A 14,573-nucleotide genomic window follows, 5' to 3' on the forward strand; every position below is an offset into this window, starting at 1 on the left:
AATGACAAGTTAGCCCTTTTGATCATAAATCAACTGTTACCTTTTTCTCTGTTTGTGGAGTTTTCAAGGAGAAATATCCTAGTAGATCCACAAACTGGGCAGCCTTTCGACCATAGGCTGGGAGTTCTGGCCATATGGACCACATCAGATCTAGCAGGAGCTCCTGTTGAGATTTGCTAGAGTTTCTGTAGATAAATGGCAGTTCATATTACCAAGCAGCAGAAAGCCCTGAGGTTCTTTATCAACAAGGCCCAGGTACTATTTTTCTAGGTGCAGCTATTGCCCCATAACTATGAGTTAAGTTTGAATGGTTTTGTTGCTCTTTTGACAATCCATCCTAACAGATGTAGGACAGTCCTTTCCTGTCTTCGGGAGGCGGTCTATTCCCATCATCCAACATTACTCAATGGCAGTAACCAAGCTTTGTTAGCCTAACGAGTCAAGCCTGATCATTTTACAAATTTCTAGAAGCATAGCCTTCTTAGTGGGAAACAGATAATCTCTTGCTTAAAACATCAGTTTAATACTAAAAATCAGATAACTCAATGAAGAAATCTGTAATACTTAAGAGGATGCTCAGGCTGGTATAAATATTGACACTGTGACCGTGAGCGTGTAACATAAAACCAAGCCAGAACTACACCGTCCACTCTGGTCCCAGATCCATGAAGACTGTTAAAACCGCCCTGGACCCTACCTGTAGATATGCAGTGTCAGGCAGTGGGCCTGCCAGCGCACCGAGGAAGAATTGGACTCTAACAGGAAGCAACGCAGAAATTGGACCAAGGTTTCCTTATCTGCAAATTTGTTCAGTTGGTTCACCAGAGCTGTGCACAGCTGGTCCTCCTGGCTGCCTGAGCTCTCACCTGCAAGATCAAGGCAAGAAGAATAGGGGGAAGTGGTCTAGAGTATCATAGCCAGCACTAGCATATACAGAGGGAGAAGAGGCTGTCCACGTCTAAATGTTGGAGCTAAATGGTTATAATTTGAAAACAACTTTCAGTTGCTTCCTGGGAGACAAAAGGTCAACCTCAAAGAGACATATAATAATGCACCCCCTCAAAAGCAGAAAGTGCCTATAATTCGCCTGGCACTGAACAAACATAGTTACACTGGAGGAGAAATAACCTTTCGAAAGCTTGCTACCAAAAACAGTCAATATTACTACACACCTACTTGAACAGAGAGATCTGAATAATTGAGAGGATGTGAACACATTCCTTGCTTTCCACCCCTGATCACCTGTCTCGGGCCACCAAGGACCATGAAAAGCAGTTAAGCAGAAAGGCACTTGCATTTCTGATGGTGAGAAGTCAGGTAAAACAGGTTACATTTATAGAGCATTCAACAGTTTACAGGGCACATTTCATTTCACACTGACAAACTTGCCACAGAACAATTATTATTATTTCACAGAAAAAGGAACTTGGCCTAGTAAAAATGTTGTCTACTTTGACCTTTCCTATCACAGTCACTTAGGATGAGAAGGCACACTGTTCAAGGTGTCACCTTCAATGCAACTGAAAATGAGACCAAAAGTAGAGCCCAGAGGTCATTGGGTTTTAGGTCCCCTTTAAGTCAGGATGAAAGACACTTCAGAAGAGAATAAGCCTTGTGCTTCAGGAGAGACTAGACTATTATCACCCTGGTCTCTTACCCTCTTTCTCCTTTTCCTTTTCTTCTTTCTTGCTCTTCTTAGTGGAGGACTTAGACTGTGTTGTGGCTTGTCCAGAGCTGGAGGCCACAGGGGCTGAGGAGGAGGAACTGGAGGACGCTGTTGAGGCCGCCAACGCGGCGAGCACTCTGCTGCCGCACAGAGCACAGGAGAGCAGCTGCAGCAGCACTGGACACACCCCCTCATCCACCAGGAAGCTGACTTGGAGGAGGAAGTACAGGACGGCTGCAGGCAGAGGAGAGGGGCTCAGCTCCAAGATGATGACAACTCAACTTACATGCAAGGACTAGAGCAACTTCTCCATATGGTCAGGATGCCCTATTCCCACCAGCTCCTTCTCTAAGTTCTCTCTGCTGAGTGCTGCCAAGAAGAATTTACATCCTGAGGAAATACTGACAAGTATTGTAACACTATGTAGAGAATGGCTCCCCGCCCCACTTCTTTGAATAAGGTGATTGTGTAGACTCCAGACACTCCTCTGTAGCTTTACTATCAGTCTAGAGGTCAGAGAGGAAATACTGACAACTATGTAGAGAATGGCTCCCAGCCCCACTTTGAATAAGATGATTGTGTAGACTCCATACACTCCTCTGTAGCTTTACTATCAGTCTAGAGGTCAGATACTCCTACTCGGTGCCCTTGTAGCACCCCAAATCTTATCTATTGACCCTTACCACTCTTTTAAGTTTTTACTTGTCTTCTTTGCTAGGCAAGAGTTCTGTCTACACTGTCATGCACCACAGAACGATTTGGTCAAGAATGGACTGCATATATGACGGTGATATACCACAGAGCCTAGGTGTGTATAGGCGACACCATCTAGATTTGTAAGTACATTCTATGATGTTCGCACAATGAATTGGCCTAATGACACATTTCCCAGAATGCCCAATGTTAAGTGGCGCATGACTACCTATCTTGGTCATGGCTTTATGTATCTAGCATCCAGTTTAGTCCTTGGCATATAGTAGCCTCAGTAATAGTTCCTGAAGGAATGAATGAATAATGCAATCAAAAGGAGCAGCACTGCTTACAGTCGTCTTTGATGCAGAATTTCTGCCAGTTGATGGTTCGCTGGGCAGCAATCTCTGCACAGGCTTTCAGGTGCTCCATCTGAAATGGAAACCAATCACCAAAAATGAGTAACCCCGCCAAGCAGCCCACCCGGTACCACACCTGCTGCCTTGAGGGGTCATTCATCTGGTTTTGGATGCAAACAGAACACAGCCCTCTGTGCAAAGTTAATCTGGTGCGCTGATGAACCTGGGACCAAGGCCCACACACAAGGCTCTTGCCACGCCTCCTAAGTTCAACTCCCCACCACACAACGGCCCTTTGTTTCCAGGCACCCTTCAGACTGCTTAATAATGCAGCAGGAGAGATGGTTTTCCATGACTTGGAAAACCACAAGTTTACTTTTTTTCTTACTAAAAGCACAACAGTAAGGACATTAGATTAGGAGTCTTTCATACTGAAGTTGTTCCTTCTAGATGCTCCTAAGCAAAATATTCAATTTACTCCCCAAAGTCCTAACAATTTATCTTCAGGCAGTAAGACATCATTTCTTTAGCATTCAAGGACACAAATCAGAAATGTACAAATTTCAGGTTGATCCTGTCCATGACATGAATAAATAACAGAGGTAAAAAATCCAAGTCACCCCTCCTCATAAGAGATGAACCACAGCCAGGTAGGGGAGGGAATGTAAGGGGGAAATCTCAGACCCTGAAGCCAACTACACATGGTGGCGTAGCACCCAGTCAGGTATTACAGATTTTCCCTGATCCCAACCCTGACCAGGATGGTCTCTAAATATCTAAAAGCCCCATCTACAACTCCACCTGGTTACTTACTCAGCTGAGCTTCATCACATACCCTCCCCACCCATCCACTTCCACCTCCTCTTACCAGGCTGATGAGTGTGTCGTACTGCAAGGCGGAGCCTGAGCTGGCTGTCACCACACTTGCCCGGAGGAATATCCCCTGTTCCTCTAGCAGCTTCTTGATCCCACGCACGTGGGAGTCCAAGGTGTGCAAATCCCGGAGTTGGCGGTACTTGTCCTTTGATCCACAGATGAAGAGCAGAAGTTTGCGGACTTGCCGGCGCACAAATGGCGTTTGCTGGATCATCAGGTACTTGAGGGGGGAAAAACAACACAGTCAATGATTCTGGAACTATACATCTGTTCCAGCCTCAGCTCCCTGGCTTTCCATAAGCTGTTATTGAAGACTGGTGATAGCCCTGGCCAGTTTGACCCAGTGGATAGAGTGTCAGCCCCTCGGACTCAGGTTTGATTCCAGTCAAGGGCACATTCCTCGGTTGCAGGTGCATGCAATCAATCAATGTGTCTCTCTCACATCGACGTTTCTCTCTGTCTCTCCCCTTTCATTCTCTCTAAAAATCAATGAAAGAATGTCCTCAGGTGAGGATTAACAAAAAAATAAATAAAATATAGCAGTTCTTTTAAAAAAAGGTAAAAATAAAAACTGGTAAGGGCCCTGGCTGGTGTGACCCAATGGATAGAGCATCGACCCACGCACCGAAGGGTCTCAGGTTCAATTCCCTATCAAGGGCATGTACCTGGGTTGCTGGTTCTCCTGCACATGTGGGAAGCAACTAATCAATGTTTCTCTCTTTCTCTTACCCTTCCATTGTCTCTAAAAATCAATGGGAAAAATATCCTCCAGTGAGAATTAACAAAACAAAAACAAAACAACTGGTGAGAAACACAAACCAAACTATTTTCTTGTGGCCAAGCTAGCCTCTGGTGAACTTTAGAATTCCTTACAGGGGCCAGGAGACAGGCATAGAAAGAAAGAAGTCAAAGAGGGAACTACAGCAATATTACTGCTCCCCTTCTCAGAATACTTAAGAATCTATAGGGAAGCTGGCCTCCACTCTGGCCCATCGAGTGAAAATACAAGGGAAAAAAACATTCCGAATCTCTCAGGTGAAAGAGATGGGGAAAGAGGTGAGGTTGTTACATATATACACCTTGAAATGGTCATTTGGAGATTGCTAACAGATTATTCATCCTAGAGTTAATCTCACAATTGCTGTGGTTAATAACTATGGTCTCTCAGCTGGCTCCAAACTCACCCCATAATACCCTGCTGCTCTGCGATGTCCAGTCCAGAATTATGCTAACTGCATTGTTTCTTTGCAACTGGCTCCCTCTTAGGTTCTGCCAATAGGGAGCACTAGAGGGACACTGGAAAGCAGGAGGAAAAGAAGGGACTTGCTTCTTCCTGTTTGCCTGCTATCCTAGCATCAGCCCCTCACCCTGGCGGCCTCCGTTATTTCTTTAGTATTCAAGGGCAAACCAAATGTTAATCACCAGCTTCTCTCAGTACTTCCAGAATCAACCACAACACTCCCCCTCTCCTCAGAGCTCCTAAGGTACCAGCAGCTGCACCCTCCTGAGATACACTGGCCCTCCCTCTTCACACACAAGGCTGCTGGTAGCTCTGCTTGCAGTTACTATCTCTGTGTATCTCAGCATTCCCTTTCAATCTTTTTGCTATTTCAATGGCCATTTAACCAGTTCCCTATATTAAAATCTCTGTTAATTTAACTAGTATACGTTGTTTTCCAGACAGAGTCCGAAGTATTAAACTTGCCCATTATCATTGTGTGGGGGAAGTTAAATGAACAGATCAGAAACTAAAATGGATAGCTTGCTTTGATGTACATCTCCCAGTTTCACCATATACAGGATAAGGCACAAGTACATTTACAGTAGTGTGTATGGAAAATAACACAATAATGAATAAATAATAATACAAGAAAAACTGTTTTGCATACAACTGTAAACGTGCCTTTGCCCCACCCTGTAGTCTACAGCACAGGGGTGAGACCTAGGGGAAACACTATGAGGGTTAGGGGTCCACAAAGGCAGTCACAGCCGATGTGTCCTCTCCTCCATTGGCACCGCCCCCTTCACTTACCTCTGAGAGAAAGTAAAACCAGGAATGATCAAAGACAGGAGGTGGGATTCGAGAACTGGTGTCTGCGATCTTTTTTATTTGGTATGGAAGCCTCAGTACCATCTCTGTTAGAAGCTGAGTATAGGCCTCAAACACATCAGCAGCATGACCCTGGGAGAAGAACATTTGTGTAAGAACCTGTGATTGGCAATTTCCATGACCACACTTAAGAAAAAGGCTGGTTTACTGCTCACTAGGCATACCTTAAGCTAGAGCTGGTCAATGGCTCCTTTTGAAGCCAGAGCCATCACTGGCTGACAGTTTCGCTTACAAACCAAGCAAGACCCCAGGCTCCTGGGCAATTTCATTACATGTAAAGGTTGCAGTGGAGATAGATCTCACTGCTCTTTTTTAAAAGTTCACTCTGGTTTTTAACACTGGATTGATTGTATTCAACTTACACAAAACCTAGAATTAGAAAATACTGAAAAAGCAGTAGCAGGAAAAGATTTGACTTTCTATGTGAGATATATTTCATTCCCTAGAACTAAAACTTCCATAATAACAAGAAATATTCAAATAAGCCAAGGGGGCCAGGATCACTAAACTCAGGCGAAATTCTGGGTTCACATCACACGGACAGGCAGGGGTACAGGGAAATTTGAGGACAGTGGAAACAACAGCTATCCTGCAAGATGTGTGGTTCCCAGGAAGAGCCTGCATGTGTCTCCTATTCAATCACCAGTTATTTACCGGTTCTACGCCAAGCACTGGGAGTATAAAAAGGAGTAAGTAAGATCTTTGCTGTGAGTTTGAAGGGGAGACTCCACATGCGTGACCAGGTAAACACTGTCTCAATCAGACTTGACAGCAGGGAAGTGTGTCTTAGGGAAGGTTTTCCCTAGGATCCAATGCTGGAACTGGGTCTTGAAGAAGAAATAGGAATTCGAGAAATGAGGGAACACGGGGATGCAAAGGAAGAAGAATTTCTGAAGTGACAGCATGAACAAAGGCAACATGGAAAAATGCACACTTCAGTAGGGCTGCATGCAGGGGTGTTCCACGTGGGAAAATGCACACTTCAGTAGGGCTGCATGCAGGGGTGTTGTAGGTACGAAAGCTAGGGAGTAAGATAGCTGGATCCTCAAAGAACTTTCTGGCCGAAAAGTAATAAAAAAACCACCTAAGAGTTATTAAAAAGAGAAGGACATGATCAGATTCCTATTTTATGCTTGTTATACTCCTATATATTCAAAGCAGTTCTGAGTATGCAGTAAGCAGCACAGCTAGTCCAACCCATTTAGCTCTACCATATGGACTCAGCGGAATAGAAATGGTAATAATGAGCATTTATTGAGCATCGGTATGTGGGAGGCACTGCACTTTACAAACACCACCTCATTCAATGCTCACGACAACCCTATAAAGCAGACACTGTGTACCCTCCTTTTCCAGGTATACAAGGCTTACTAAGTAAGGTTAGACAGAACTTTTCCAAGCCTCTTGGCTAGTAAGTGAGAACAACTGTTCCCAGGCTCACCTGATCAGAAGCCCATCTTCTAAACTAGCATGTTAAAAGACCTCTAATGACAGCATGTGACACACATGAGAACATAACCCACTACTGACAACACGACCTTGTACCGTCTCATCTTTTTCTAAGGAGCTTAATGTGAAAGAGCCATGACTGTCTGATTTCATTCAATTCCTAAGGTTTACAAAGTGGCAGGACTCAGGATCCCAATAGAAGGGCATTTATTAAATCACACCAAGTGATGCAGGGAGCCCACCAAGGAATGCAGGCTCCCTCCTGCAGCTCCTCGCCCCCTGCTCCTTCACTCTCCTCACTGAGCGTGCTCTGGATGAGGCACAGGAGCGGCTCTTTGTCCAGGGAAAGCCCTCACCTTCACATACTGGCGGAGGAAGAAAGGGCTCATGTCGGGTGGGGAGGAAGTAGTATGTGGTTTCAGCAACTGGCTCGCAGCCACGGGCTCCTCATCATTCTGTTGGCTCTTCCAATACTCCAGCAGGGATTTGAGCACGTGCAGGCAGTAGTCCACAGCCCCAGAGCTCAGCAGGGCTGCCGCGGTGGCACTGGAGATGAGGGAGGATGACTGGGAGGGAGAAGGTAAGAATGGCTTATAAATGCAGCTGGGTGCTGGGGAGAGGAAACACACTCACAGTAGAGCTAGTTGTCAAGGAAGTGAGGTAGTTGATCTCTTGAGTTGAAAGTTTCCCACTAGTTCAAAATTTCCCCAATTCCTTTGAATAACGGCATGGTAAGAGAAAAGAAACAAATAAACACCAGTTCTCAACTCTAATCTCTCTACACACACATGCCAGAAGCCAAGAGGCAAGGACTAGATAACTTTTCTACCTGGAAGGCATGGTTTTCTCTTTTTCTTTGGGCAACTAGAAAAAAAGACCATTTCAAGGAGAGAAAACTTTTCATTATAGGCACTTTTGGGCAACTCCACCCTCCCAATAGGGGCTCTTCTCATAGTACCAGCTTCCAAAGGAGATGGGGTAAGCGATCACATGAATAAAAAAGTAGGAGAAAAGCTACTGTAAATAAAACCATTAGGAGAGCCTTGCAAATCCCAGCAAACCCCACAGCTCATAAGCTCATTAAGATCGGATGCAGTTCAGCCTCCATTTCTACCTTCTCTGCTTTGTGTTAATCTCCTTTCCACCGCGCACACACTGCTTTCTCTCTGCTTTATTACCATACCTTATAGCAACATACAGTGGGGAATCCTCTTAGCCACTCCGCGCCTTGCAGAACAGTCCCCTGCCTTTTAATAATGAAATTTCCAAACCCTTTAACCCCTCCAATGGAGGGATTGTTGCAAAGAGCAGGACTTGGAAGGGATTCTGAAAAAGGTGGAGGCTCTGTTCTTGAAGAGGTGACAGCTTAGAATCTAACTCCTCTCAAGCAACCACAATGGCCTTATTCTGACTATCAGGACTATCACCTTTGCCCTCAGCCCTAGTATCAACCAGACAATCCTCTTACCTTTCCCCACACCCATAAGCTTGAAGCAAAAATACCTCACATATGGAAGACTTGGATCCAGATTTGGTCCGGGACATGAAGACGCTCAGGAGTCTCATTACTACCAGATGGACTTCATTCAGGGCACTGCGCTCATTCTTCTTGGAGACATCCTGCAGCAGAAACAGAGCCCAGAGCTCAGGCTTACGTTTAAGCTTGAGGCATCCTCTGAACAAGATTCCCTCAAGCCTATCAGTGCTAAATATGCCTCAGATGGAATCGGAGACAAAGCAAGCTCATGTATCCATGGACTACGCCTGAATTACCAAAAGCCTGATACACTTAGGAAGGCATATGAAGACTGAAACAACTAATTCACTGTTTTCACCTTATAGAACCATAGGGGTAGGGACTTGGTCTTATTCCTTAATTATGCTCAAATCCAAAAGTATGCCTGGGCCAAAGTAGGCAATGAAAACATTTTTTGTGGAATCCACAGAACTAAAGGCCTTAATGGATGGTCAGCCCCTGAAAACAGGGGACATTCTCTAAGAGAAGAAAAAACAACAGAGAACTGATCTTAGCTGAGCCCTATTTTTCACACACTATGACTCAAATTTTACCTTTTTATCCATGCTCAGTTCAGCAATAAGTTGGGAGAGCAGGTTGTCCAGGGCCCCCTTGTCTTTTTCGTCTTCTCCATCCAGGTCTGCAGTGAGCATCAAAATGACCTAGAAGTCAAAGAGAGAAAACGTGAAAGTCACTTCCCTAGAAAACAACTCGAACACAAGGTGTTTCAGAAGAAACCCCAATCTTCCTGACTTCCCTGTCAATCATAATCTGTGAAAAGTTTCTAAATCCCAAGTTATCCAAAGTTTATGCGTCCAGAGTCAGAAGAGTCAAATGTTGGTATTTGGCATCACAGAAAATGTTCTGCATAAAGTTTGTAAAACTAAATGACTAACCTATATTATGTTCAACCAAACTGGGTTGAGAGAGGGCACTGTGCTACTAAGAATTAAAGAACAATTTTGCCCAAAAGGAAGGCAGCCAGTGGGGGAATAGCTATCACAAGACCATACTCTAATGCACTAATATTAATGAACAGTCACTGCAGACTAGGAATCTCTGGAACAGACTTTTGCTCTTGGCTCTGTTAATAACTAGCTGGATGAACGTGGACATTTTAAAAAAATTATCTGACCCTTGGGCTTCTCATCTATAAAATGAAGGGCTATAAATTGAATTCCATTGTTTAACACCAATGCCTTGAGATGGCAGCATGCTTAGGATGGTCCAGCTATAATGTGATAGATCCATTGAACTGAGAGATGGATACCTGCATGTATGGGATGGCCCGGACACCTCCAACATTTCTTAACTGGGGCAAGGTTTGCAGTAGCCTCTCCAACAGCATCAGACGGACCATGTGCAGCCTAAAAGGTCAAGAAAAATATATGAAACCTGAGCTAATATACAACCACTTACTATCTGAATATAGTTCTTTCCTCTTGTTCCCAAGGTAAACAGGGCACCTACTGCTCAGGAACAATCCTAGCATTAATAAATGCCTATTTATTAACCAGCAACATAGGAGAAATCTCACTTTGTTAAAAGGGAGCAAAACTATTGCAAAATACTAGTAATGGTACAGAAAACCTACATGAAAGTTAAATTATTTCTCAAGCAATCAGGTCCTAGCCACTCTCAGTATCAAAATTTAAACCTTTAGTAGTAAGCACTATGTTTTTTTCCCCAGCATATGGCCCTATTCTGCCTCTAGGCATTATTTTCCTGGCATTTTTTCACCTATAAATTCTCAACCATCCAGCTGCATAGTGACCCAACACTTTCGTTCTCATGCTTCCCCAAGTCCTTAGAAAGGCCAGTCCATCATTTTTCCTAGTGTGAAATTCAATTTCAACACCAACCTTCCCATACAGGATGCAGGAGTTTTCCCATATACTCATCTGGTCACTACCTCTCCTTCTTCATCTGCAAAGAAACAGCTAGATTTCCATACTAAGTGTGTGCCCCTGGACCTCTAATGAATACACAGATTCAAAAGGACCAATTGAAAATCAATTAATTAGGGTTTTGTTGACAATTTGGTTGGCAGCCTCGCCTAACACACAATCTTACATAAATTTAAAAGTTCATTTGCTGAATGAATTAATGGATTTGCTCTCACAGTAAATCGTGGTTCATTTTTCTTACAAATCGTTGTTTGTAAGAAACCATATGCCTATATATTTTTTTTATATATTACATATATTTTATATATTACATATCCTAGTAGGCAGTTATCCAGAATATTTTCAAAATAATAAAAGTCTGAATGGAAGTACAGTGTCTTATTTGAATAATGATTATCATTCTAAAAAGAACTCAAAGGAATGAGCTAAATGTCCTTTAGAATTCTATAACACATAAATGCCTGCATTCATGAGTAATTAGGCAAGCTATGGGGGACTACAAATGAGTAAGAACTGATCAGGAATGGAAGAGGTACAAGTGAAGAAAGCAGAGATAACAGCAGCAATTCAGCACTTTTAGGATAAAACAAGCTTTGAGATGATTAAAATCTTCATATTTGGAGAATATGCATCTGAGTGAATACACACACGAAGGAAAACGTCAACAAGCCCTGACCGGTTTGGCTCAGTGGATAGAGTGTCGGCCTGCAGACTGAAGGGTCCCGGGTTCGATTCCTGTCAAGGGCATGTACCTTGGTTGCGGGCACATTCCCAGTAGGGGCTGTGCAGGAGGCAGCTGATTGATGTTTCTCTCTCATCGATGTTTCTAACTCTCTATCCCTCTCCTCTCCCTTCCTCTCTGTAAAAAATCGATAAAATATATTAAAGAAAAAAAAAAAAAAGAAAGAAAGAAAATGTCAACAAAATGAGCAGGTCTGGACCTGGACCAAGATCATGCCAGATCATTGGCTTTTCAAGCACTTATTATTCTGGAAACTTCACCAAAAAAGTAAACACTAACAAAAATTACAATTTCCTTGTGACTTAAAAGTAAAAACAATTCAGTTATTATATTATTTAAAACAATAAGCCACCTTGTTTAATTAACTTATTCCTGGGCGGGGGGCGGGGGGGGGGGGGGTTAAATTAAAACCATTTTAGAGACCTCCATGTCCAATATGGCTAGGTTACCTCAATTGACCATCCTGCTAAAAATAACTAAAAATCCTAAAATGACATATCATTTTAGAAGCAATGATGAATTTCAAAACATTTCAAAGGATTGAAATCACATAGTATGTCCTGCAACCATAGTAAATTAAACTATAAATCAATAACAGAAAATAATTAGAAAATCCCCAAATGTTTGGAAATACCTGGGCCCAGAGAGTAAATTACAACAGAATTTAGAAAGCATTTACCTGAACAGCAATGAAAACAGAACATAGCAAAATATGTGCGCTCCAGCGAAAATAATGTTTAAAGGGAATTTTAGAGAGAAATATATAGCTTCAAATATGTATTTAAAAACAAAGATTTTAAATCAATGACTTAAGCTTCCATCTTATGAAGTTAGAAAAAAAGAACAGAAAATTATACCTCCAAAAATAAGGTTTTAAAAAAAGGAATCAGAGAAAGAAAATGATAAAGAGTGAAAATAACCTAGAAATCACATTAAGAGAAAATAAAAAGATTAAGTAGAAAGCCCCTTTATGTTAAGTTAAAAAAAGAATTCCATCAAGATATCAGCAGTTAAACTGAGCCAGGTCACCTCCATGAGAGTTGTTGCAAGGGTCTGAGTGGAATGGGAGGGACAATAAAGGAGACACTCGGATGCCCTCTGAAATGTCTCTGATGACTGACAGCTTCAGTGACCTGTTTTTCTGATAAAAATCACTCAGTTCAAAGTATTGATTCTTTACTTCTACACTAATGTGATAAATTTGTGGGCCTCGACAAATTTAACAAATACTATATCACAAGTGAATTCTTAGGTTTTTCTTCCTATTTCTCTAGTCACCTCTTGGTTAAGAACACATTCACTCCACCAATCCAGTACAAACACCACCAGAATGTCTTGAGGGAAACTGATTAGAATTTTTAGATTAGTTTCAATTTGCCAAGAGCTCAACACTGGTATTTTTTAGACATAAACATGCATTGGCTCTGTCTTACTTCTCCATTACATTATAAACATGCTGAGCAAGCAGCTATTTCTAGTGTATATTTAATAACTATCACTGTTGAGCCTATAACAATGCCATTTATAAAGAGAATGCTACAAAATTAGTTTCATCTTGTTGATGAAAAAAGAGAGATTTGAGTGAGGAAGATATACTCCTCAGCTATTTAGGAATATAGGGAAGCCTTAAGGGAAAAACTAATTTCTATGCTCTGCATTTGATTTGATAGAATTCTAATTAGGACAACAAAGACAGATCTAGAACACTTGCAAAGATTTTAAATTGCTTCATGAGTTTATTATCTGTATATTTCAAAAGAAATATACTGCTATCACCCATTCCACTTCCTGCAATGGATCCATCATCCTATTCCTAAAACATTTCCCCATAGGAAATCCTCTTGACTGAGAATGACCAGGTCCTGACCTGTTGCTGGTGTGGACATCTCCTTCTCCTTCCCCTTCTCCTTCTCCCTCGGAGCCATCTCCTTCCTGATGTCCAGTGGTGGTGCTGATGGCGCCAGTGCTTGAGCTGACACTTCCTGGTCCAGCTGGATGCCCCTCTGCTGTGGCATCACCATAAGCACTGCTCCGGCCAGATACTGGAGGGAAATGATTTGAAAGCACAAATCAACTCCCAAAGCATGATGGAATCCAATGCATTCTCAAGTCAGCAATAGTTAGAAGATAACTGGTAGCTTTGGAAAATTTTTCTTCTATGTGAAACTACATACGGGTGAAATTCACAATTTTGACCCCATAGCACTATGCTAAATGACTCCCAAGACAGTCACTCATTCTTTTACAGAATACAATATCTACCTACAAGAATGATCTTAATCTGAGCTACTGATAAATTTCCACTTCACGTTCCAGAGAATATATACTGATTTGGGAATCTAGACATTCTCAGCTACTCTTAATCTCCTCCATAAAAAAAATTTTTCACATCCACAGACTGATTTATGAGATCAAACCAAAATGGCTTTCTCATGCTTCCTCATCCTAGAGTTCCATCCTATCAGCTAGAATTCTAGGAAGATGACCTATTATATTAACACATCAGATCATTAACAATGCTGCCCAAAATATCCTCCCCAAACAGAAAGAGCAAAAACCAGAACAATGAACTTCAAGGTCATACCAAAATTGTTTTAGATGAATCATGATTTGTACCCAGCTTTTGTGGGTTGGTGGTTGAGCGTCAACCCATAAACCAGGAGGTCATAGTTCGATTCCCGGTCAGGGCACATGCCTGGATTGCAGGCTCAATCCCCAGTAGGGGACGTGCAGGAGGCAGCCGATCAGTGATTCTCTCTCATCGTTTATGCTCCTATCCCTCTCTCCCTCTCCCTTCCTCTCTCTGAAATCAATAAAAACATTTTTTTAAAAAATCATGATTTGGGATTAGGTGTGCCATTGCTTTCTTCCACTAACAGATAATTAAAAGCTGCCTATGAAATATTCCAATATTAACCTCACTGAGCTTAAGCTATTATCACTGAACATGTGAAACTCCAGGGGTGAGGTCAAATAAATTCCATAAAACCCCAAAGCTCCCCTCTGCTGAAACCAATCCCAGGACCCAGGCAGGGATTCCCATTTTGTCCCCACCCTCTGCCCAAGGAGATCAGGACCCCAGCCACATTACCACTGTGCTCGCCAGCCACCGAGTCCACTGCACTTCCCCCGCTCTCCGAGCCCACACTACCACCATGGTCAGCGGGAGAGGTCCGAAGGGTAGAACCATCAGTCGCTGCTGTGCTGCCCTCGTCATCTGAGGCTGGAGCTGAGAGAGTAACGAGAGCTGTTACAGGT

At 42.7% G+C, this 14,573-nt stretch overlaps 1 protein-coding gene across 9 annotated transcripts in view; it reads right to left on the reverse strand.

Annotated features, from left to right (window-relative positions):
- UBR4 (ubiquitin protein ligase E3 component n-recognin 4) overlaps window positions 1–14,573 on the reverse strand; it is a 77,877-nt gene that overhangs the window by 42,097 nt on the left and 21,207 nt on the right. For 8 of the 9 annotated variants that reach the window (XM_014530653.1, XM_014530654.1, XM_014530648.1 and 5 more), the window contains 12 exons: window positions 14,407–14,544; window positions 13,183–13,357; window positions 9,937–10,033; window positions 9,221–9,328; window positions 8,654–8,770; window positions 7,507–7,716; window positions 5,624–5,773; window positions 3,584–3,811; window positions 2,710–2,788; window positions 1,658–1,900; window positions 698–866; window positions 41–185 (listed from right to left, as the gene is read on the reverse strand). In XM_014530653.1, the coding sequence (XP_014386139.1) occupies window positions 41–185; window positions 698–866; window positions 1,658–1,900; window positions 2,710–2,788; window positions 3,584–3,811; window positions 5,624–5,773; window positions 7,507–7,716; window positions 8,654–8,770; window positions 9,221–9,328; window positions 9,937–10,033; window positions 13,183–13,357; window positions 14,407–14,544 (1,859 nt within the window). The remainder of the gene's footprint in view (window positions 1–40; window positions 186–697; window positions 867–1,657; window positions 1,901–2,709; window positions 2,789–3,583; window positions 3,812–5,623; window positions 5,774–7,506; window positions 7,717–8,653; window positions 8,771–9,220; window positions 9,329–9,936; window positions 10,034–13,182; window positions 13,358–14,406; window positions 14,545–14,573) is intronic. The other variant, XM_014530647.1, reaches the window with a different exon arrangement.

The sequence above is a fragment of the Myotis brandtii genome, unplaced genomic scaffold (assembly GCF_000412655.1).
Source record: "Myotis brandtii unplaced genomic scaffold, ASM41265v1 scaffold754, whole genome shotgun sequence".
Lineage (NCBI taxonomy): Eukaryota > Metazoa > Chordata > Mammalia > Chiroptera > Vespertilionidae > Myotis > Myotis brandtii.